The sequence below is a fragment of the Geotrypetes seraphini genome, chromosome 2 (genome assembly GCF_902459505.1).
Source record: "Geotrypetes seraphini chromosome 2, aGeoSer1.1, whole genome shotgun sequence".
Taxonomy (NCBI): Eukaryota; Metazoa; Chordata; class Amphibia; order Gymnophiona; family Dermophiidae; genus Geotrypetes; species Geotrypetes seraphini.
Genome location: NC_047085.1, coordinates 300,151,482 through 300,176,885, shown reverse-complemented (window position 1 = coordinate 300,176,885; position 25,404 = coordinate 300,151,482). Strand labels below are relative to the sequence as shown.

Below are 25,404 nucleotides of genomic sequence, written 5' to 3'. Positions count from 1 at the left end.
AACTAAGGCCAGTACTAGGCAGACTTGCACGGTCTGTGTCTGTATATGGCCGTTTGGTGGAGGATGGGCTGGGGAGGGCTTCAATGGCTGGGAGGGTGTAGATGGGCTAGAGTAAGTCTTAACAGAGATTTCGGCAGTTGGAACCCAAGCACAGTACAGGGTAAAACTTTGGATTCTTGCCCAGAAATAGCTAAGAAGAAAAAATTAAAAAATTTAAATTGAATCAGGTTGGGCAGACTGGATGGACCATTCGGGTCTTTACCTGCCATCATCTACTATGTTACTATGAGCTTCTTCTATCTTAAGTCCTACTAAATATTGACCAGTGTATTATTAATACTAGGGTTACCAGATGTCAGGGAAAACCCAGACACATCCTTTTTTAAGAGAATGGTTCGGGTGCTCAGTCAGTTTTTTAAAAATGGGGGATTCTAACTGGGTTTAGCCGGCTATCCCAACTCCCCCACCTACTTCCTTCCCAGGCCCAGCCACTGTAATTTAATCTTCAGGCAGTTGGCAGCAGCAACCAAGTAAGCCTGATTCTGGTCTGCCTCGGAAGCCACCTCTCTGCAGTGACTTCCTGTTCCCACTTAGGTGGGACTTGCAGAGAGATGGCTTCCGCGCAAGCTTACCTTGTTGTTGCCGCCGACTGCCCAAAAGTTAAATTACAGTGGCAGGGCCCAGAGAGAAGATAGGTGGGGGAGTCGGGAGCTAAAGAGGTTGTGAGGGGAAGCAGCATCGGAGGAGGGAGGGGAGGAGGGAGACTGGAGAAACAGCATGGAAGGAGGGAGGACTGGAGAAGCATTATGGAAAGGAGAGTGCTGGAGAAAAGAGCATGGAGTAGTAGGGCAGTGCTTGATGGGAGGGGAGAGACAGAACAGCAGGAGAGGAGGTTAGAAGGAGAGAAAGGGGCTCCCGCAGAAGGGTTGTGGGGTTAGAAGGAAAGAGAGAGAGAGAGAAAGAAAGAAACGCCCACAGGAGAGAGGGGTTCGGAAGAAGAGAGAGAGAGGATCCCTTATGAGAGGAGGGTTGGAGGAAGGGAAACAGAGAGAGAGAGAAAGGGTACGTATGAGAAGGGGGATTGAATAAATTGATGGAGTGCAAGCGGGGCTGTGGGTGGAGTGTGGGCGGGATTATTTGTCCTCTTTTTTTTTGTCTTCACAAATATGGCAACCCTAATTAATACTGTAAACAGATTTAAAGCTTCTACTTACAAAAGGAAGCCTATAACTATAAGCATGAATTGTGTGTTGGAGTCCAGTACTTAGAAACATAGAAACATAGAAAGATGACGGCAGATAAGGGCCATAGCCCATCAAGTCTGCCCACACCATTTACCCACCCTCTTAAGTCTACTGACCCCCTAAAGAATAATTGTAATTATACTGTCACTCTACTGACCCGCTCATTCAGTCCTAGTGACCCTATCCCTTGGCATGACCTCGTAGGGATCCCACATAGGTATCCCATTTGTTCTTGAAGTCTGAGATGCTGCGTGCCTCGACCACCTGCACTGGAAGCTCGTTCCAATGCTCAATCACTCTCTCCGTGAAGAAGTATTTCCTGGTGTCTCCATGAAACTTCCCTCCCCTGAGCTTGAGCGGATGTCCTCTTGTGGTCGAGGGTCCCCTGAGAAGAAAGATATCATCTTCCACCTCTACCCGTCCCGTGATGTACTTAAATGTCTCAATCATGTCTCCCCTCTCCCTACGTTCCTCGAGAGTGTAGAGCTGCAATTTGCTCAGTCTTTCTTTGTACGGGAGACCCTTTAGCCCCGAGACCATCCTGGTGGCCATCCGCTGAACCGATTCAACTCTGAGCACATCCTTACGGTAATGTGGCCTCCAGAATTGAACACAGTATTCCAGATGCGGTCTCACCATGGCTCTGTACAGTGGCATCATGACTTCAGGTTTCCTGTTGACGAAGCTTCTCTTGATACAACCTATCATTTGCCGTGCTTTAGATGAAGCCTTCTCCACTTGAGTGGCTGCTTTCATGTCAGCACTGATGATTACTCCTAAGTCTCGTTCTGCCGTAGTCCTGGCTAAAGTTTCTCCATTCAGGGTGTAAGTTCTGCAAGGATTTCCGTTGCCGAGATGCATGACCTTACATTTCTTGGCGTTGAAGCCCAGCTGCCAGATCAAGGACCAACTTTCTAAAGTACGCAGGTCTTGCTACTTAAACAGCTGGAAGTCAGTACTGAGGTGCATTGGTGAAGCTGCTGATGTGTTTGGGTCCCAGTACTGCAACAGTTTTGAACTCTTTAATAAAGTGGCTAATAAACTGAAATAAAATAAATGGATGTAATAGTAGAGGGTGCTGCAGGCCAAGTTTGAGCTGTAGTGTCAGATTGTGTGTGGGTTAGAAGGCAACCAAATTTCAGCTTTAGTTTCTGTTCCAGTGTTGAAACTGGCCCAAAATTCATATTCAGCCTTTTTTGGGTTTCATCTGAAAATGTCAGTGAATTATTGGCTGAAAGTGAAACTTACTGCTTTGTCATGTAGCTCCCTTGGTGCCTCCCATGAACAGAAGCAATTTTTGCTTTCCCTTCCCTAAACAGAAATAGTCTCCCACCTCTAGCCCTCCCCCACCCCAGGCATACCTTACAATCTCTGGTAGTCTAGTAGCATATGACACTGACAATTATGTTCACGAACCTGCCTCCGTGTGCTTGCATTGGCAGTACTGTACAAAAAATTCAGTAAGGTTTCATAACCTTGGTATATCAGTGTCTCACAGCTGTGTTCGTGTCGATGTGTGGCAGTGTCTTGCTGAATGGCGTTCGTTATTGCGTGTTTTTGTGTGCTGTCGAGAGAATATCGGAGCTTAAATTAGAGCAGTTTACAAATGGATTAAATGTTTTTCTGAGGGGAGAGAAAGCGTCACTGATGAAGAAAGGTCAAGGTATCCAGTTACGAGCAGAACTGACGAAAACATTGGAAAAATTTGTTCGTCAAAATCATTGTCTGACTGTGAGAAGCATAGCAGACCAAATAAACATCAATAGAGAAACAGTAAAATCTTAACTGAAAATCTTGGCATGAGAAAGGTGTGTGCAAAAATGATCCCAAAGGAGCTCACTGATGAACAAAAGCAAAGGAGATTAGAAGTTTGCCAAGACCTATTGGAGAGGCAATACAATGTTTTAGGCCATGTTATCACTGGCCTAAACCAGGGGTAGGCAATTCCAGTCCTCGAGGGCCACAGCCAGGTCAGGTTTTCAGGATATCCACAATGAATATGTATGAGATAGATTTGCATCTCAAGGAGACAGTGCATGCAAATCCATCTCATACATATTCATTGTGGATATCCTGAAAACCTGACCTGGCTGCGGCTCTCAAGGACTGGAATTGCCTACCCCTGGCCTAAACAAACAAAACGTCAAAGTGCACAATGGAAGTCAGCAAATTTTCTGTGACCAAAAAAGTTCCGCCAGTCCAAATCAAGAGTCAGAACGATGTTGCTAACCTTTTTTGATCATAGGGATTGTTCATTATGAATGTGTACCAACTGGACAAACAGTTAATCAAGTTTACTATTTGGAAGAGCTAAAAGAGCTGTGTGAAAAAGTTAGATGAAAATGACCCGAACTTTTCGCCAACAACTCACCAGCTCACATGGCACTGTCTGTGAGGGAGTTTTTAGCCAGAAAACAAATAGCTGTATTGGAACACCATCCCTACTCACCTGATCTGGCCCCCAATGACTTTTTTCTTTTCATGAAGATAAAGGAAATATTGAAAGGAAGACATTTTGATGACATTCAAGGGTAATACGATGACAGCTCTGCTGCCCATTACAGAAAAAGAGTTCCAAAAGTGATTTGAAGGGTGAACTAGGCACTAGCATCAGTGTATAGCTTCCCAAGTGGAGTATTTCGAAGGTGACCATAGTGATATTCAGCAATGAGTTATGTAGCACTTTTTCTAGGATGAGTTTGCAAACTTAATTGTCAGACTTGTGAGACTGCCACAGAGGTCATGTGATCAATTTTGACAGTAGAACTAGTATGGGCTGGAGTGACTGAAGATTATTCTTGCCCCAACTCCATCACTACACCACCAGCGATTGTAAGGTAGACTGGGGGGGAGGGGGGCTTCTCCTGTTTGTTGAGAGTGGGTCTGGGAGGAAGGCTTCTCCCATTTAGGGAGAGGGCCTTAGCACAAATTAAGATTGTAGCAGTCATTTATGGTTTCAGCCGAAAGTTAGTAACAAATTTCAGTTGCAGATTCAATTTCAGACGAAATTAAAAAATAAAAGGCTTTGGTCGTCCTCCAACATGGGGTCCCAGTATTGGAATGGTAGGGGTAGAATGGGTAAAGATTGAGATATACTATTTCGGGAGAGTTGTGTATGGGGTCCTTGTTCTAGAATAGGAGGTGATTGAACAGGTCAGTACTGGAACAGCAGGAGGTGCTGCAGATTAGGACTGAGGTGAATTGGCAGAGTTGTATGTGGGAGTCCCAGTGCTAGAATAGAAAAGTGTGTTGCAGGTCAGGATATAAGTGCAATGACATAGGGGTCCTTTTATCAAGCCGCACTAGCGGGATTAGCGCGTGGGACATTTCATCACGCACTAACCCCCACGGCCAGCTAAAAAACTAACACCTGCTCAATGCAGGCGTTAGCGGCTAGTGCGGCAGGCGGTTTAACGCACGTTAAACCCCTACCTCAGCTTGATAAAAGGACCCCATAGTTGTGTGTGTAGAAACTCATTTTTATGTTCACAGTTTTGAAAATATAATTCTAAAAGTTAGCTGAATGTAAACATAAATAATTCAATATAAAGTGAAGAAATCTTAAGAAAACAAACACACAAAATAAAGAATAACTGTGTCCTAGCCCACATCACTGGGGCAAGAGCAAATGGCTACAATACAATATTAGTGCAAACTCAATTTCAGAATAAATTATGAATTTAAGAATTATCTTGGAAGAGGACAAAGACAAGAATAGCAAAAGAGAGGAAAAGAAAAGTGAGGGAAGAGAAAAAGAAAGATAATTTAGCAGGGCTATTTGATCTTCTCTTCCTACACACTTGAACAGTGTCAGTATTTTTACCATGGGAATCATGTTATCTCTTTTTTTCAGATGTCATCTTAGATTTGGAGCATTTAGTAAAGAATGAAGAAGACAGAATTCGCAGCGTGCTAGTGCCATGTCTTTCAGCTGGTGCTATCATCACTCTTGTGGTTGCTGGTTTTTGTGCCTCTAAATGGTAAGAATAAGTAGAAATGGACTTTTCTGATGTTCCTCCTCCATTGTGACTGTTTTTTTGTAAATGTCTCAGCTTTTCCATTAGATCCAGGGCTCCTTTTACTAAGCTGCGTTAGCGTTTTTAGTGCACGCAGCATTTTAGTGTACACTAAAATGTACACTTTAAAAGTGTACACTAAATGTACACTAAGTGTACACTAAATGTACACTAAAAGTGTACACTAAATGTACACTTTAAAAGTGTACACTAAAGTGTACACTTTAGTGTACACTTCTACACAGCTAGAACTAACACCAGCTCAATGCTGGCGTTAGTGTCTAGCGCACGCTATTCCACTTATTAATGCCCTAACGCGGCTTAGTAAAAGGAGCCCCCAGTCTCTTTTGACCAAGACATGACTTATAACCAATGCGTAGATGTTACTGATATATAATGGATAATCAAATACTAATCCTACGGATTACTCAGGGCAGGATTAATTTGTCGAGGGCCCCTTGGCACCCAAGTACACTGGGCCCCCTGCCCCGCCCCACTATGTGCCCAGGCGGAAACAGGAAGCTGCGTCAGAGGGAAGCTTTGGGCAAGCAGCACCGCTTCCAAAATTACAGTTCCCGTTGCCTTTCTTACCCGCATTGCTTGCTTGTCTTACTTTCCGTTGATTGGCGGGGCCGCGTTGCTGATCGGGGGGGGGGGACCGCGTTGCCAATCGATGCTGGAGGGGCCCATCGCCGTTTGGAAAAAACAATGTTGATGCCCTCCTTCATCAGGCCCCCCTGACCATTTTGGGCCCTAGGCATGTGCCTACTTGGCCTATTGGTTAATCCTGCCCTGGGCTTACTACCTCTCTCAGGTGATGCTGAAGAGGCTAATCCAGTCTACAGTATGTTTTGCTAACTTGCATTCATGGGATTATAATTTCACTGAGAAGGCCTGTGTTAGACAGTGTGGGCCAGTTATTTTCATTGATGGGAGAGCGTTTGTGAAATGATACTTGTTTTTTGGAGAAGGAATTAAAAAGATATCTATCTCTAGCCATTCCTGACCCAGTCCCCAATGCATGCAAATCTAACTCATGAATATTCATTACGGATATCCTGAAAACCCCGAGGTGTGCCTCGAGGACTGGGTTGGAAATGGCTGATATAACTAAAGATGAATGAAAACCAGTTCATTTGTTACAGTAAATCAATATGAAAACCAGTTCGATAAGTGGTCATCTCCTTTTAGATCCTCTAATGCTACGCATTGAGGGCCTAGTCTATGATGTCATTTGAGCACCAGGATTCCATTATAGAATACTAGAGTAACCTGACATCAGTGCACCTAAAATCTAGGGCCCTCTTTTACAAAGGCACGCATGAGCGTTTTAGCGCGGATTTAGCGTGCGCTAAATCAACACGTGCGCTAACCACTAATGCATCCATAGGATAACATGCATGTGTGCGTGCTAATATTTAGCCCACGCTAAAAAGCTTAGCACACCTTTGGTTTTTTTCTAATAATTCTTTATTCATTTTATGACTTACATCAAGTACATCAACATTGGTATTAACATTTTAACATAGATATATCACTTGAAATTTTACAATTAATCTTATCAAATTAAATTTGGGAGCGCACCTTTATAAGAGAGGGGGGTAGGTGTCCGCAGTTATACCAGCCATAAGCATGGTGTAACTGCAGGAACCCAAATATGGCAAGGGTGTATATAACTTACAGTATTCTGTAAGATATTTACATAAATGGGAGACATTCTCATATCCCGCCCACGCTTCACTCATGTGAATGCCCTCCCTGCATTTACACATTATGAAAATTAAAGCATACCCTTTCAGAATAATGCTTTGCTGCGTTGCTGCTACATATACACATGAGGGCTGAGGTTCTGTATATTTATGCAATGCAGACTCTGTATATTTATGCACTCAGTTATAGAACTGCCCTTTTTGTGGGTTAAAAACTATTAAGGTCGATATTCAGCCCAAGAAAACAAATGGGCAGCAAACCAGCAGATCAGAATAAAGGCCCAAAACTCCAATGCAAGATTTATTCATCACATAAAACCATAAATGTATAATAATTAAAAGCCCAACATTGCAGTTTGCAAGGGAGAGAAGAGATGTTATTGCCTATAAGTGATACCTGCTGAATAACACCGTTTGGTTTTTATAGCCCCTGACCCAACCCTTATGAGGGTAAAACAAGCCTGTGTCGGGATTTTAATTATTTATATATTTATGATTTTATTTGATGAATAAATTTTGCATTAAAGTTCTGATCTACTATTTTTTTTTTATCTTGTTATTCATGGATATTCAATACTAGGACATGTCCAGCAACTGCACTGAATATTTGGGTTTATGTGGCTGGCTAACTCTTATGTGGTTAAGTGTAATATTAAGCACTTAACCGCATAAGCGATACTGAATAAAGATAAGACTTTTATCCAGTCCGATTTGACCACTAAACCTCAAACATTAAGGTCAGAGTCTGCCATGAGGCTATCCATAGAGGTGCTTGGTGAAACTCACCCCAAAAAGAAGCAAACAGCCATTTCTGTGGCGGGTTCATTGAAATGGAATGCTTTACCAGGACATTTGAGACTGTGTCAGGATAAGATGTCCTTTAAGACGCAATTAAAAACTTTTCTGTTTGTGAAAGCATTTTATTAACTAGTGAAGTTCTATATTTTGATAACCTGTTTTATTGGTGGGGGATTTTATCTATGTGCTAATTTTAGCTATAATTGGAAGAGCTGAGAGAATTAGGTTCAAAGATGTTAGCACGGAGTATGTGTGGGTACATGATTGTGTATGTTTATGTTGTAAGCTGCGTGAGGCTATAAGCGGTGAAGATATTTTTAAAATAAATAAATAATAAACTTGGTTAAGTGCTGAATATCGACACTTAACCGCAAAAGTGTCGAGTCCGCTCACAGAGTGCTCACAAAATAGCTGGCTTTGAGTTTAGTGGGGTGGGGTGATATTCACTAGCCAGCTAACCCCCTCTTTTAATAAGGTGCGCTATGATTTTTAGTGCGCGATAAATATTAGCATGCGCTAAATGCAAACGCATACATGTTATCTTATAGACACGTTAGCAGTTAGTGCACGCGTTGATTTAGTATGCGCTAAACACATGCCAAAACGCACTGTAGTAAAAGAGGGCTTAAGTGCCTCTGAATATCAGCAGAGAAGGCATTTCTGGCTGGTTAAATCACTTTGAATGTCAACCCCTGTGATGCTGATTTGCTAAAGGCTGCTATCATAGGGAGAACAATATTAAAAGCCCCTTCTGCTCCTAAACTAATGGTTTACACATGGAAATAAGCACTTATAAAACTGCATATCTGAGAAACAGGTAAAATGGTGCACCTGTAGGTTGAATACGCATAACATTAACCATAGTGAATGGAGACGTTCCTGGGGGCTTTGCTGGGTTGGGTTTAGTATTTATGCACATACTTTTGAAAGATAGAATTTGGAATTCAGTAAATGACATCCAAAGTTATGTGCCAGGAAGATCCATGCTGAGGAAGTATTCAGCATAGGCACTTCATGAAAAGCACCCTTTATTAAATACTAGTTTAGTGAGGATTTCAGCCCATATTCTATAAATGATGCCTTAACTTAGGCAACGGTAGACGTCTTACTGGTGCCTAAGTTAAGTGTAAAACACCATTTAAATAATTTTTAAAATAAATTTCAAGGCGCCTATCAGCGCCTGAGAAAAGCACCAAAATCCGCTTCTATAGAGGTGCTTTATGATGCCTTATGCCACTGCAGGCATGGCTAATGCCAGAAGTGGCATTAGGTACCGTAAAGCATCTCTGTAGGCATGATTCACGTCAAAGGCAGATGCCAGAAATGTGGACTTTGAAATCCTTAGCCATAATTTCCGGCACCTATCTTTCCTGAAGGTACAATTCTATAAAGGGCATCATTTCGTCAGCCGTAAACCTGAAGTCATTATGCCATTGTATAGATCCATGGTGAGACCACACCTGGAATACTGTGTGCAGTTCTGGAGGCCGCATTACCGTAAGGATGTGCTGAGATTGGAGTCGGTCCAGAGAATGGCCACCCGGATGGTCTCGGGACTCAAAGATCTCCCATACGAGGAGCGGCTAAAGAAGTTACAGCTCTACTCACTCGAGGAACGCAGAGAGAGGGGAGACATGATCGAGACGTTCAAGTATCTCACGGGCCGCATCGAGGTGGAAGAAGATATCTTCTTTTTCAAGGGTCCCACGGCAACAAGGGGACATCCGTGGAAACTCAGGGGCGGGAAACTGCATGGTGACACGAGGAAATTCTTTTTCACTGAAAGGGTGGTTGATCGCTGGAATAGTCTTCCGCTTCAGGTCATTGAGGCCAGCAGCGTGCCTGATTTTAAGGCCAAATGGGATAGACATGTGGGATCTATTCAAAGAGATAGGTAGGGGAGGGTCATTGGGGTGGGCAGACTAGATGGGCCGTGGCCCTTATCTGCCGTCTATTTCTATGTATTGTGTGATTGATATGAGATCGGCGGCCGCTTTTAAGGTGGCCACTGACAACGGCAGCATTTATACAATTCGGGTCTTCATGCCTAATTTTGGGCACAAGCACTTACGCCTGTCAACACCTGACCAATCTGTGGCAGTTGGGAGTGGAAATGATAATATTCTGTAACACCAACAAGTTCCACAGGATAACAAAGGAAAGCCAAAAGCAAAACCAAAACTGTGGATACGATGTACTTGGTTTCGGACTTTACTGTAATAATTCTTCATGAATAATTCAAATGGTGCACATAAGGCAATATGAATCCATACAACACACATATTGCCATATCTGCACCATTTGAATTATTCATGAAGAATTATTACAATAAAGTCCGTAACCAAGTACATCATATCCACAGTTTTGGTTTTGCTTTTAACTTCTGGGATTGCCCCTGATCCTCCCATGACCCTCCCATATCCACGCCCCCTTTGAGTTGCACACTATAACATTTAGGCAAGCATATTATTGAATGATGCCGGGGGCATATGCATAGGTAACTCCAAATTGGCACCAATTAACACTGATTGATTGTTGACACCTCATTAATTATTTTGCATGCGGATCTTGGATCGGCACCCACATCTGAGTGCCCGGCTTTGGGTGATCTATATAGAATCCATGGGAGAATAACCCTGAAAAAGTATGCATGTCAAAGTGCAGATTTGCTATAGATACAAGGCACAAATTTCCTAGAGTAATTTTCAAAGCAGTAATTACAGTACAGTATAGTGGAAAACATCGGAGTGTGCTTCATATGCATGCAACTCAGTTATAAAATTAGTCCCTTAGGATGGTACTTTTATAATTGAGTATAGCCAAACAGGAGGACTTAAAGTGAACTATCACTGGTTCAAAAATCATATTTCTTTTTCACTCTAATAATCTTTAGATTAGCAATTTTTAATTTAATTGGCTGATTTTAATATACCAAAAAGTAAAGCAACCTATCAAATATTGCACCTGGAAAAATATGTATCACCGGATAGGCGGCATATAACCTTTTAAAGCATGGAATACTTAGCTTTTTATAAAAAGCTACAACACCCACCCACCCTTTCATACAGCATAAAGGCAATCAAGAGAAATACAAATGATCAAGACAAACAAAATTGCGATCAAATAATAAATTAAAGGCATACCCCCTCCCCCATCCCACCCAGGTTTTGAAAACCACTGAGCTCGGAGCCGCGTCTGGAGGGCATCTGCACATTTGCATGCACAGATGCCCTCCAAACGTGGCCCTGAAGAAACAAGGTTTGTGTGGGGCCAGGGTTGGGGAGTGGAAAGAGGCAAGGATGTAGGTGGAGCAAGATGGGGCTGAGTAGGAAGGGGCGGGGCCACACATCCTCATCTTTTTTTAAGTAAAAATATAGTAACCCTAATCATAGCACCTAGCTTTGTGCAGTAAACATTAGCCTCCTGATATTTAAAAGGCAGCGGTCAGCGTTTTTAAAACGCTGATCGCCACTAGTTTAATTATGCCTGATATTCAATGCTAGGCCATGTTCAGGCACCAACACTGAATATACACAAAGTATCACAAGCTGCTGAGAAAGGTCATGGCAGCCATTTTCCATGCACTACAAATGGACAGTAGCTAGGGGGCTGTGTTCCTGCCCCTGACAACCCCTTACTGAACCACCAGATATTTAGGGGGGCCTACCTAAACATGGGGTTGAGAGAGAGATTTTGGCTCCAGGTGGGAGTGATGGGAGCAGGAGCATTGTTGAGGGAATTTGAAAGGATGATCGGGGGGAAGGGGGGCCCCTGGGGCACTTCTATTTTTTGTTGCTGTTAAGTCCAAACCTGCTTATGCAGGTCCTGGTTTGATACTCAGCTGGGGCCCGCGTGATCCCCAGTTCCCCCCGAGCATCGCCCCTGGTCAGCTCATCTTTTTGGGGCCAGTCAGAGCTGATATTCAATGGCACTGCCCAGCTTAGTGCCACTGAATATCGATGTTTTGGCAATAAAAGGTGATTTATGCAGGCCAAAGCCTCTCTGGCCCACTTAAATCGCTCTGAATATCAGCCCCTAGTTGTTCCCAGAGCTGGAGAATAGGTTGAGAGGGGAAATAATTGGCATGTAAGTATGTCAAGTCATAAGCACCTATTCTTATTGGCATATAGATATTATTTCTGCCTCAGAGCAGGTGTAGCTTTGTGTGGCTACTTTCAAAGATTTACTGCTGCTGAGGGACTTGGTAATTTAGCAATCTAATAGTGAAAACATAAGTATGATGGATTTCAGAATGTGTAGTTTAGTGCAGTACAATGCAAACACTTCTCAATGTCTTCTTTGAAACAGTCCTTCATTCAGTTCTTTGTCTGCAGTGTCTCTAGTAATATCACAAACATTGGGAGATGGGGGGTTGTGTCTAAACAAATAATATAAGAACATAAGCAGTGCCTCTGCTGGGTCAGACCAGAGGTACCATCATGCCCAGCAGTCCGCTCATCAGGTCCTCTATCTATACCCTTCTATCCCCTTTTCATTCAGGAAATTATTATATTACATTACATTAGAGATTTCTATTCCACCATTACCTTGCGGTTCAAGGCGGATTACAAAAGAGATAAAAAACGGAGGGTTACAATGGAAGAACATTTGTCCTTTCAAGAGAGGTAAAGAGTAGGTTATCTAGTTTCTGTGTGGCGGGAAGAGGGAGGGGGGAAGGACGGTAAGTTTGAAGTTAGGGCTGTTTCAGGAATTTCTTGAAGAGTATAGTTTTTATTTCTTTTCTGAACGTCTTGTAGTCTGGTGTCGTTATCAGTAGATTGGAGATTTGGTTATCTAGTTTAGCTGCTTGAACCCCAATACTGTACTCTGTCCTATCACACCCTCTGGAAGCGGACTGGAATCTCAAAATGTCCTTATCTCAGTCACATTCCTTATCTCAAACAAAGTCCCATGGATTCAGTGACAATGTCTTTCCCTTCCAGTTGTCCAACTCAAATTTTATCTTTTATAGGACTACTTTAGCAGCTATTAAATCTTGAAAAACAGAAAATGTATGCATCTTGCTAGCACCTAAGTCAGTGTATGTTACTTCATAGATACCACCACTGTGTTTACCTTTTAAATAAGAACCTGCCTGGAATTTAACGTTACATAATGTCATCATAACAACGTTTCTACGTGTGCTTTGGTCTGCAGGGATTATCATATATACTTGGGAATAAGTTGAGATTTTGGGGCCCAAAAATTAGGTTCTCATCTTACAATCGAGTTAGAGGACTTCCCTAACTCCCTTCCCTTCCCTCGGTGGTGACAAGCACTTCACTCTTCCTTCTCTCCCCCATCTCCCTCTCTCACTTGGGTGACCCGGCGATCCACTGACTCAAAACTTCCTTTCCCTCACCATCACCACCACCAAGTATCTGTGAAAGGTCAAATTTTTGCCAGCAGTGAGTAGTGTGACTGATACATTGCTTGCATCAACCCCACAGCCCTTGCTTCTGATGCAACTTCGTGTTACATCAGATGAAGGGCTGTGGGACCGGCACAAGCAGCGTATTAGTCACACTGCTCACTATTTATTCTTGGTGAAGATTTGACTTTTAAGAGGTACTTGGTGGTGGCGGCAAGGGGGGAAGTTTTGAGAGTCTGGATCACCATGTCACTCGGGCGAGAGAGGAAGACACCAGGTTGCTTGTCACCATGGTGGAGGGGGGAGGGGATAGAAAGACAGTGAAGTACTGGTCACTATGTAGGGGAGGGAGAGTAAAGTGCCAGTCACCGTAGTGGGGAGGAAGCAAGAAAGAAATGACAGTCACGCAAGATGGGGGGTAGGAGAGGGAAAGAGAGGAATAATTATACTTGAATATAATTCCTTCTGGCTTATATTCAAGTTAACAGTTTCCCCCCCTTTTTTTGAAGGAAAAATTGTTACTTCAGCTTATATTCAGATAGACATATTTGAATATATACGGTATGTAATTTGTTAATGCTCTGTATCTTAGAAATCAAAACGCAGAACAAATGAATTCAGACCATGCAATTTTCCTCTGTTTATCAAGGTTAATAATGGGTTTTATTCTGTTTTACACAGAGTGTAATTACAGTCAAGAACTATATTGCCATTGTGCACATTTAGCATTAGAAAAATATGTCACTCTTATGCAGAGGTATAAAAAATATTTACGTATGAATTCACCATCAAACTTGTTCTTTGCAAAAATCACAGATTAGCTATTTTCCCAGCACTAAGGTAATTAACCTGCCCAATTCACAAGGTCAACGCAAGCCTCTTTTTAGTGGAATGCAGTATCTACTGTTCATCAGGACTGCAAGTAGCTGAATCCACACAATATAGTGTCAGAATATAGCTTATCTTGAAGAAATATCAGAAATACATATCGGTCAGTGATAGCATCTTTGCTTTCAATATCCAACTTCGCTTCCAGAGCACCTTTCCAAGTAGTTTTCAATGGCTGTTTGCTCTAACTTCCCCTCACCAAGTGGCTTGAGCCACACACACACATTTTGCTGTGGTAAAATGCAACTTACATAAACAGACTGAAAACACTTTACAAAGAAACATGCGAACATCATTTTTTATAAAATCACAATACTTTTGGACCAGCAGGGAGAAAGCACACCGTATCTGTAGGAAAAGAAGCCAACATGTGGGCTTAAGTGTTTAAATCCTACTCCCTTTTCCATAGGCACCACAGGCTTCTCTCTCATTCTCACCCCCTTCACTTGGCCATTGTCAGGAACTAAGTATGTCATTCAGCCTACTGCCTTTTATTCCTGTTGGGCCTGTCTTCTCATGCCCCCTTTCTCACTTCAATTCACCTTCACCTGTATAATAATAATAATAATTTATTTCTTATATACCGCCAAAGCCAATAGTAGTTCAAGGCGGTTTACAACAAAGAAGGGCTGGACAATCAGCGAATGGTACAATCAGAGAAAATGGTAAATCAGAGCAAAAGATAGGTACAACAAAGAGGGGCTAGACAGTCTGTGTACGGTTAGAACCAAGAAGAAAGTAATGTGAAGGGTACAGTTCGAGAATAAAGGGTAGAGGGGAATAATGGGGGGTACGATCGGCAGAAGGAGAAACAATTTAAATGAGTAAGCAGGATAAGATGAGATAAAGGGGGCGAAGGAAGGGCATAGAGGTCTTAGGGTTTATTGGGCCAAGTTATTGGGCCAAGTTAACGTCAGCAGCCCAGATCAGCTATTTTGTTTTGTTCCAAATATAGATTTGAGGCAACATTGCCTCACACTTTTGTACATAAGAATAGCCTTACTGGGTCAGACCAATGGTCCATCAAGCCCAGTAGCCCGTTCTCACGGTGGCCAATTCAAGTCCCTAATACCTGGCCAAAACCCAAGGAGTAGCAATCTTCCATGCTACTGATCCAAGGCACGCAGAGGCTTCCCCCATGTCTTAATAACAGACTATGGACTTTTCCTCTAGGAATTTGTCCAAACCTTTCTTAAAACCAGCTACACTATCCACTTTTACCACATCTTCTGGCAACGCATTCCAGAGCTTAACTATTCTCTGAGTGAAAAAATATTTCCTCCTATTGGTTTTAAAAGTATTTCCCTGTAACTTCATCGAGTATCCCCTAGGGCTCCTTTTACTAAGCTGAGCTAGCGGTTTTAGCGCACGCTTAGCGCGTACTGCAATGCCATGCGTGCTAGATGCTAATGCCTCCATTAAGCTGGCATTAGTTTTTGGTGCATAGCATGGGGTTAGCACGCGTCAATGTAGTGCGCGCTAAAAACGCTAGCAAACCTTAGTAAAAGGAGCCCCTAGTCTTTGTAATTTTTGACGGAATGAAAAATCAATCCACTTGTACCCATTCTACTCCACTCAGGATTTTGTAGACTTTAATCATATCTCCTCTCAGCTGTCTCTTTTCCAAGCTGAAGAGCCCTAACCATTTTAGTCTTTCCTCATATGAGAGGAGTTCCATCCCTTTTACTATCTTGGTTGCTCTTCTTTGAACCTTTTCTAGCTCCACTATATCTTTCTTGAGATAAGGAGACCAGAATTGAACGCAATACTCTAGATGAGATCGCACCATGGAGCGATATAGGGACATTATCACATCTCTATGACTTGGGTTGTACTTTTAAGGCCATTTTCTTTTGGCCATCTAGGCATCTAAAAATCCATAAAAGTGATTTGGGCAGTATTCCTGCAGGACCTCAGAGGGCCATTACTTAGTCAGTTTTGTTTAGGATAACCCTAATGAATATACATGAAAGAAATTTGTATACATGTTCCCTAGACAGTATTCAAAGGGGGAGGGAAGTAGGGAAAGATGCCAGACCATCGAAGATGAGAGAGATAGGAAGGGAAGGTAAGATATGGAAAAGTAGATTCTGGGAAGATATCAGAAAAAAGGAAAAAAGTTGAATGTTAAAAGTTAGTGCAAAAGATGGATGTAGGGCAGAAAGTGAAAAAGGAAAGAAAAACAGCAAATGGATAAGAAGGCACTGGAAACACAGTTAAGAGCACAGACAGAAGGAAGCGCAACTGAGACTGGGAAAAGATGATTAGAAAAATAAAATCACCAGACAACAAAGGTAGGCAAAACAATTTTATTTTCAATTTATTGTGTCGGTTCTGAGAATTTATACCTGCTGTCTATCCCCCCCCCTTTTATAAAAGCATGGAAGAGGATTTTAGCACCAGCTGGCGCGCTGAATGCTCCACAGTGCTTCGATGGTCATAGAGTTTCTACAAGCGTTGGAGAAGTGCAAAGTATTCAGCGCACCAGCCAGCGCTAAAACCTCTTATGCGCTTTTGTAAAAGGGGAATATATTATGCACTATATTTGTTACTGAGGTGACATTGCATATTTTAAAGTCATCTGCCTTGACCTCTGAAAAAAACAGAATATAAACGATTATTAAAATGTTCTCTCTCTACAGTGTGCTTTGTGTAGTTTAATACTGTGGTTACCATTATGAATTGTTAATAAGATTATATTGTGTGTATATGAAAAATGAATGGAAGAAATTGCATTACTATTAGTACTGTTATTATGGGGGCGGAGCTTGAGCTCAGTTGATATTTGTTAGGGGGTACTTGGTTTGAAGAAGTTGAGAAATACTGAGCTGGGCATCAGCTTCTTGGGGGCAGCAAAGAGCAGCTGCAGTCAAAGCCAAACAATAGGACCTGACAACCAAACAAACACAAAGAAGATGTTTGTATGATGATCATGATTGCTAATTATTAAAAATCTCCTGGGGGGCAGGGGAAGTTCTGCATGCTAGGGACCTAAAAGTTAATTTTTGGAGGAAGAAGGGGTGCAAGCTGAAAGTTTGCTTACTGCACCCACCCTCTGTTGCACTGACTCTGAGCAAATCATCTATGTGGTTTGGGAGGGGAACAAGAATTGGAAAGGCCAAGGGTAGTAGTTTGTCATCTTGACAATGAAACGTGAGGGGCGGATTAAAGGCCTAGATTATCGAGTTATTAAGTTAATTTAGTAAATGAAGGAATTCATACTGCAGAAGAGGAGAAAGTCTGTGCTCTGAGTGAAAAGAAGGTTTAGGAGACCAATGTCCAAGAACAAGTGGGACCAGGGTTGCAGATTAGCAACAGCAAGGCTTTATGGGATAGGCTGAGTACAAGATAGACTTGGTAGTTCTTTCAATGAAGGCTAGTCCTCCACCAATGAAGGTTTAGTCCTCCACCTCCATTAGCAATCGAGACCTGTACAGACAGTTGTGTTTATCCATGTAGGTTGGAGTGAAAAACTGACATTTGTGATTATTTCTTGATTCAGCCCAGAGGCAGCTGTGGTAATATGAATATTTTTTCTGTGTATTCTGGGAGAAGCTTTCTGTGCCACTTTCTATGAACCAGAGTGCAGAACATTGAAGACGTAGTAAAAATTGAATTTTCCATGTGTTGGCGCCCAGTCAAAGAAGCAGCTTCAAAGATGTGAAAGTATGGAGCACATAGACACTGTCTATCCTCAGTCACCTGTGGCAGGGGCGGCGGAGTATTTTATTTATTTACATAAGTATTAATAACCGAAAGGTTACTTACAGCAGCCTAGTGATCACTGCAACATGGTAGTGGTGGGAGAGGGAGGATGCCCTAGAGGACAGCTGGGAATTTTTCAGTGGAAAAAGAGTCCCAACACCAGAGATGAGCTATTCACAATCCTTCAGATATGCAGCCAGGAGGTGCACCTAGGACACAGAATAAGGAACCGCAAGAGCAGTGTTTCATGAGCTGCATCAGAGCGTAACAAGCATATGGAAAAAGAAGCTGTGCCAAACCATTAGCAAGAACTGGCAGAAGAACTGAGCAGTACAACAAGAACAGATGTGTGTAGTTATAATTTTGAAAATGTAGATTTACAATAAATAGTCAAAAATACTCTGGCACCCATCATGTGATCAGCTTGCTGTACTATTTTGCAAAGGCACAAATATAACTCTTCTGCCACTCATGTCCCTCTAAGCTACACCAAGTTTTAACCCTTTAACCAAACTCAGCAAATTGGAAAAATTAATTTACAGAGTTGCGAAAGGCATTTCAGAACCACAGTGACATTGGATGGCATGAAACTCCACATGATAAGAAGCAGTGTTTAACTGATTTGTCAGAGTGCACTAGTTAGGCCAGTTTTCAAAGGGATATAGCCAGCTAACTGGAGGTTTTGCCAGCTAGATTGCATGTTCCCCTGGGATGAAAATTGCCCTTGCCAAACAGCTAAATATATTGTAGTCATCTCAGCCACCACGTTTCACTAAGTTGCTACATTTAAATCAATTAAAAGTAGTCATTCTCCCAGGGAGTATCTGGACATCAGGTGAAAATGATGAAGCCCTTTAACTAAGCTTTGCTAAGCAGCTAGAATGGGTTGGGAGATATCAGACGCAGATTGGAAGAATGGCCAGTGAAAGCATATGGGTCAAGACTGCTGATGAGCTACACTTAACGTCATCTTAAGAGGTGGAGTTAAGTGCAGCCATGCTACCAGCAGTCCAATTGTACGACTGCCCCAACCTTATACAGAACATGAATCCATGGTGGTGGCCATTCCTCTTCCCTCCTTGACAGGAAACCATACTCCTCCCCAGAAGACCACCCCACCCAATCCAATCTCCCCAGAAGACTCTGGTCCAGTTTGATTCCTTTTCCAAGCATCTCTCCCCCCTCCAATACTACCCCCAGTGCAAAGCCTCTCCCCTCATTCCAACCCAGTTTTCTGATCCATCTTCCCCTTCTAGGATTTCTCTGGTGGTAATCCCTATCATTTAGTGACACCCCTTCGCCCTGTGTCTGACCCCAAGTATCAAAATGGCACTGATGACTCCTAGCTAGGGTTACCATATTGCTCCAGATAAAGGAGGACGGATTGAGACATCTGGGTTTTACTTCCATTGATATAGAAGTAAAACCCAATCTGTTCTTACTTCTATTGCTTTCAGTTGAAGTAAAACCCGGATGTCTTAATCCGTCCTCCTTTTTCTGGATCCATATGGTAACCCTACTAGTCCTAGCAGTTGTCTCATGATGCTACCACTAGGGGTCAGCCCTTATGTTTAATTTCTTTTTTAATTGAAAATTCAAAACAGACAGTATATTCTAGATACAACTATATATGTGCATATTTGGATATAAGAACCATATATAAGCCAAACTGAATTCATTGCTGAAAATCCAGTCAAGAAACAGAAGCAGCCTCAGGTTATATCTATTGTCATAAGCCTGATCACACAGGTCTTTTCTGTGTATGTCTGAGGAAAGGGTTCTGTGCCTATATGTAATCTTTGAATAATTCATATTTATATAAGATATCAACAATATCTTAATCTTTCTCTTGGATTTCCTCCCTTTTGCTCCTCCTGCTCTTTATTTGTTTATTTTTTTTACATTTCAGGTTTAAGAGGGTTTTGTATCTTCACATTCCTGACCCAGCCAAGTTTTTTGATCCCATCAATTCTGAGCAAGGAGAAAGTTCGCAGGTATGGTGCTTTGTTCTTACAGTGAGACAGGAACTCACAGCCCGGGGGCCACATGCGGCCTGCCAGGTACTATTTTGAGGCCCTCAGTATGTTTATCATAATCACAAAAGTAAAATAAAACAGTTTCTTGATCATATGTCTCTTTAGCTATAAATTACTATATTATTATTACAACTTAGCCAAAAGGAAAGATTTATAAACTATAAAGAGTTTTACCTCATGCAAAATTGTCATTTCTGTAATAAGACATTAACTATTTTTTTTTAGGTCCTCTAAGTACCTACAAATCCAAAATGTGGCCCTGCAAAGGGTTGGAGTTTGAGACCTCTGTGATAGAGTGACTAGGTGCCCTGCTTTATAGATAAAAAGGGCAATTTTGTAACAGAGTACCTAGGTGATTATGTTGGGCAGGTGTTTATTTTTAGCATAATTTTTAGAAATGCATAGGCTCAAAAATCCTGCAGAAATCACACCTAGATTGAAGGCACTTATGTACAATAAATGTGAGTGCACTTAGTTTTTAAAGTGTGTGCGTCAATCGTGATGCTGCTCGTACTCTGCCCAAACTCAGTTCCTGAGCCCATCTACACAAGAACGTGCCAGCTTCCACCACACATACTTTTAGGCATGGCCTAACATTTGAAGAACCTATTTATGTGTGTATAAATCACCGTTTCACATGTGAAAATGGTTTATAAAATTACCCTTAGAATGTCCTGCGCTATTCATAAACAAGCAAAGGACATACAGATTGCATTCTTTTCCATCTCCCCAAAAGACTGGTCCAGTTTGATCCCTTTTCCAAGCATCTCCCCCCTCCCCCAACACAACCCCCCCCCCCCTAAACCCCCAGTGCAAAGTCTCTGGCCATACACAGAAAAAAGAAATGTAATTAAATTTTAAATATGACACACATGAATAGATCTAGAATGTTTAAAGGGGTGAGACAGACGGTATGGCACATTTTCATCCCCCTGCTCTTCACCTTCCTCACTCACATCTCCTTTTCTCCTCTTTCTACCACTATTTGTCTTTCCTTCCCTTTTCTTCCTTCAAGTACCTATCCACCTTATGCTCACATGTTTCTCTCTACATAGCCTCTCCTATTTCATACACCTCCCTCAGTCTTCTTTATCTTTTTCCTCTCTCTCTCTCTCTCTCTCTCTTTCTGGCATGATTTCATCTCCCAGCGCCCATAAAGTCATCTCCATCTCACCCCTTAAATTCCTTTTATTTCTTCCTCTCCTGCTATGGCTTTTCTCTCTCTTCTTTTTATACACCCACAAATTCTGCTCCATCTTCTGTTCTTGATCTCCCCCTTGCCTTTGAGTCTCTCTACTGCATTTATTTTCTTCTTTCGCTTGGTTTTTCTCTTCTCTACATTCTCTAATCTAACAAGATTTGTCTCCATCTCCCCGTTCAGATTATTTTTTGTTACCCAGCACTCAGAATCCTTTCCATCTTTTCTTCCTTTCGTGCACATCCCTCTCAGTTTTTGGGCTGTACACAATTTAGGGCATGTCAGGAGGGTAGGGTAGGACAGGATGAGAATTGTCTCAGCTGTTTCTTTCTCTATGGTGTGTTTTTCATTTGAAATCAAAAAGCACAAGAGAAGAAGCATCAACAGAGACTGAGGGGGCATTTGTGCTATTATTATTTATTTAAAAATGTATAGCCTGCTGTATCTAGTGGTCATAGCCATTGTTCCCTTTAAGCTGAGTGGAAGTCCTCTACCTACAGTCCTGCCAGTAGGGAGTGCTGTTTCACTATCACATTTTCAATGGTGAAGGGAACAGGACTCCAGGGAACCTGCCTTGCTCTAGTGATTGAAAACACAATATTGAAGAACACCCCCACACACTGGCTGTATTGCAGTTGAAAGACTCTTACTTAGCTTAGAGGAAACAGTGATCACAGCAGGTTATAACATAACACACATAACATTAAAAACTATACAAAAATACAAAGAATACAATAAAAAATCAATTATTAAAATACCAAAAATAGCATGAAATAAAATTGATAAAAATAACAAATATTATAACATTAAATACAGAGCAGCCATTGTTATGCACATCAACTGGCTTTTTCCATTACAGCCATCGATTTAACTGTCGGGGAGGAGGGGAGACAGAGGGCATGACCCTTTTAAATATGGTTATGTTTGGTTAGCATTTATCAAGTGGATGCCATATGTCAGTAGCTACCTTAGAAAGAGAAACCGTTAACATCAGCGTGAACAGAAACACAAGCTGGTGTAGTACAGGCCAGGTGCAGAGTTTTCTCACAATGAACAACATAGAAGGAATCAAATGGAAACCAGTATGGCCTGGAAACAATCATATCTCTGAAACATATCACTCACAGTTGTTGTTGTTTTTTTTAATAACTATATTTGTCATCATTGAGTTCATGAGTGAGCTTTCAGCTACAGGAATGACTGATGTGATACCTCAGAACTTTTTCAGGAAGTGAAAGCTGAAGCCTGTCAACATCTGACAAGAAAATAGGCAGATGGGACTTAACCATCACTTTTCTTGTTGGGTTTTTTTCTCTCAATTTCTCATTTACATCTTGTCTGTCATTATTTCTCTTAATTTGTCTCCCTCTTTTTCTCTCTCTCTGCTTCTCTCTTATCCTCTCTCATGACATTTTCAATTTCCTACTTTCCCCTTCCACTCTCTGTTTTCCTTTTCAAGAGTTGTGTAGAAAGTTCAATCAATATCCATTTTATAAAACCTGCAGCTAATTTTTTGAAAAACCACATTAATCAAGCAAGATTTTATTGGAAAACTTAACACACCCATTATTTTAACCACAGCAAAATCTCTACATGATCAACAGAGCTAGCAGGTTTCAGGTACATCATGGAAATGCCATATTTAGTCAGGTGGGGAAGGAAGATGGCTGTCTCTATCATGCCAGTTTGTCATATATTGGCTCTGAGAAAAAGACCCATAGAAGACTTTTCTCTCACCCTCCTTTGTCCAAGTATCCCTTCTGGATTGGGAAGGCATATAAATATGGAGCAAAAAGATTTAAGAGAAGAAAAACATTCACAAGAGAATCTTAGGGCTCCTTTTATCAAGGTGCGGTATGCGGTTAACGCGCGGAATACCACACGTTCAACCGCCTGCCGCGCTAGTCGCTAACGCCTCCATTGACGAGGCGTTAGGTTTTAGGCTTGCTGCAGGGGTTAGCGCGTGATGAAATGTCCGACGCGCTAATCCCTGTAGCGCGCCTTGATAAATGGAGCCCTTAGTTTAAAAAACTACCATCAAAAGAGACAAAACATCTGTCAGTGACTAGTTCTAGAATTTCAGTTTGCAAACTAAATATAATCTTTTTGGCTTTTAAGATTTTACATACTATGTACAACATAAAATATAGTTTCAATTACAGTACACTGGCTAGGGAAAAATGAAGGATTACAATTCAATATATGAAGGCATAACAACAGTTTGTGCAATCAATGACTTGACTGTCTTATATCTAAATTTGGTTCTCTCAGGAAATCTGAGATAATACAGATATTTAAATGACTAGTAGCTTTAAAGCCCAGAAGATCTGTTTTCACCTGTTCATTTGTATTTATTTCCCTTTTATTTTCAGAAATGGATTGCCCATTCATTTGCCCCATCATTCTTCACTTCAACCGAAATATTGCCAGAAATCTCACCAGTAGAAATTGCACCAAAGAAATTTGTCCCCAAAGAATTATTTCTCCCTACAGCCCCTCAGGACACCAGTGGCCACTCAATCTCCAGTTTCACAAATCAGGGCTACTTCTTCTTCCATTATCCCAACTCTTTCAAGATTGACCCCTGCCAGATTTATTTTACATATGAGCCCTTTAGTAATGAGAGCTCCAGCAGTGAAGCCAGCCCGTCATATGAAGCTCTTCACTCTCCAGGTGCAAAGGATGACATTCCGCTGTGCTCTGCAAAGGTGGGCATGGGGCATACAACTGGAGATAGCATGGGGATACCAAACTATTCCTTACAAGATGATCCCCAACATAAGCTTCCAGATTTTTCTAAACTATTCCTAGGGTTTCCTCCAGTACTCACTGGAAATTCTGCTAGAGAGATGCAAGTACCAGCTGGAAATATAGCAGAAAGTAGAAACAACAAGGAGCCCTCCCACCTTCTCACAACTCCCATGGCCACATTAGATTGGCAAATAATAGAGGAAGAAGCTGATGAGATCACAGGATCAGATGACAAAGGTCAGCAGCAACATGATACTCCCCATTTGGTGGATTGTGACAACGGCCATGTACCATCAACAGTGCAAGGCCTCAACTGTTTCTGTCACCCCTCATCTTTGAACCTGGTTAATAGAGACTACTTAACACTGAATGAACTACAGGGGCAGTACGGGTCTCATTCTGTCTGAAAGCCATGCTGAACAAGGAAGTGATTCCAGGACTGAATAAGAGAATCAGTGAGGAGTTGCTCTTATGGTCTTTTCTTATAAACTGTCAAATTTGTACCTTGCAAATTTTTGTTAGTCATTGGACCTCCAGCTCAATCAGAGCCAGCCTCTCTACTGGCAGAAAATACTAGTATACTTAGGGCTTGGCACTCAGTATATGTGATTCCCCTGCATTTCCCCCCACCCCCACTACCACATACATACACAAGAGCTCTGGATTCTTTGCATGGTTATGCTCTGTGGAGAAATAAAAGTCAGTAAAAAAAGTTGTAGATGATGCATTTCTACTGGATTAACATTATGTACAGTATGTAATTAACTTTCAAGGACATACTATCTTCATCAAATCAAAACAGAATGAGCAGATTATTGTAAAGGATGATGTTGCTTAAATATAGAAGTAAATCACTGGCAACATTACAGTGGTGTTAAATCCCACTGACCCATTGCTTATCTACACTTTACAAGCTGTTCACTGCAATAGATGTAGATAAAATATAAAATTACATAGACTGCAGTAACGTCATGGGAATAGAACAGAAGGACAACAAAAAAGGAACATATGAAATCAAAAACCAGGTGTAAGAAGAATTAAAACTTCAGTACAGTATGGATTTGACTATTAGAAAAAAAAATGTTTTTGATAGCATTCTACAACTTGAATAGTAATTGCCTTGAAATGCAGAATGAAATTTAGATTGTCTGAGTACATCAAGGTCATCATGAACATGTAGTAAACTGAATTCCTTCCATTTTTTCTGGCATCAAATCTATTAAGTACACTTATTATCTTCCTGGTTTAAGGGTTTTCCCCTTAAACCTAGAAGCACTATTGATCCACATATAACTTCATACATTTACTATTTGTCTGCTCCAACAATTTTCAATTGCCTCCAGCCTGCTGACACTTAGCCCATGGTTGATCTGCTGCCACCACTCAAAGCCCAAAATGTCTACCTCTAATGCAAAAACATAAACAAATCACAGTGGAGCTGATTGAAAAAATCCAAACCAATGACGTTCCTTCAGAAGACTTTATTCCACTATCAACATATTGTGCATCACTTAGATGATATCAATGGGCGGTATATCAAGAATATAATAAACTTGAAACGTAAAAGGCTTGACAACATGAGCCATGTTTCAGCTGTAGAGCCTACTTCAAGAGCTCAAGTCTGATAATTTGATGTGCACCAAACAACTTGTATCTCATAAAAAAAATCTCACCAAAGCAATGGAATA

At 41.5% G+C, this 25,404-nt stretch overlaps 1 protein-coding gene across 2 annotated transcripts in view; it reads left to right on the top strand.

The window, feature by feature from the left end:
* Window positions 1–24,432, top strand: part of IL2RB (interleukin 2 receptor subunit beta) — a 194,575-nt gene extending 170,143 nt beyond the window's left edge. For both annotated transcript variants that reach the window (XM_033929886.1, XM_033929885.1), the window contains 3 exons: window positions 5,098–5,224; window positions 19,641–19,725; window positions 23,338–24,432. In XM_033929886.1, the coding sequence (XP_033785777.1) occupies window positions 5,098–5,224; window positions 19,641–19,725; window positions 23,338–24,123 (998 nt within the window). In that variant the 3' untranslated portion in view covers window positions 24,124–24,432. The remainder of the gene's footprint in view (window positions 1–5,097; window positions 5,225–19,640; window positions 19,726–23,337) is intronic.
* The last annotated feature ends 972 nt before the right edge of the window (window positions 24,433–25,404 follow it).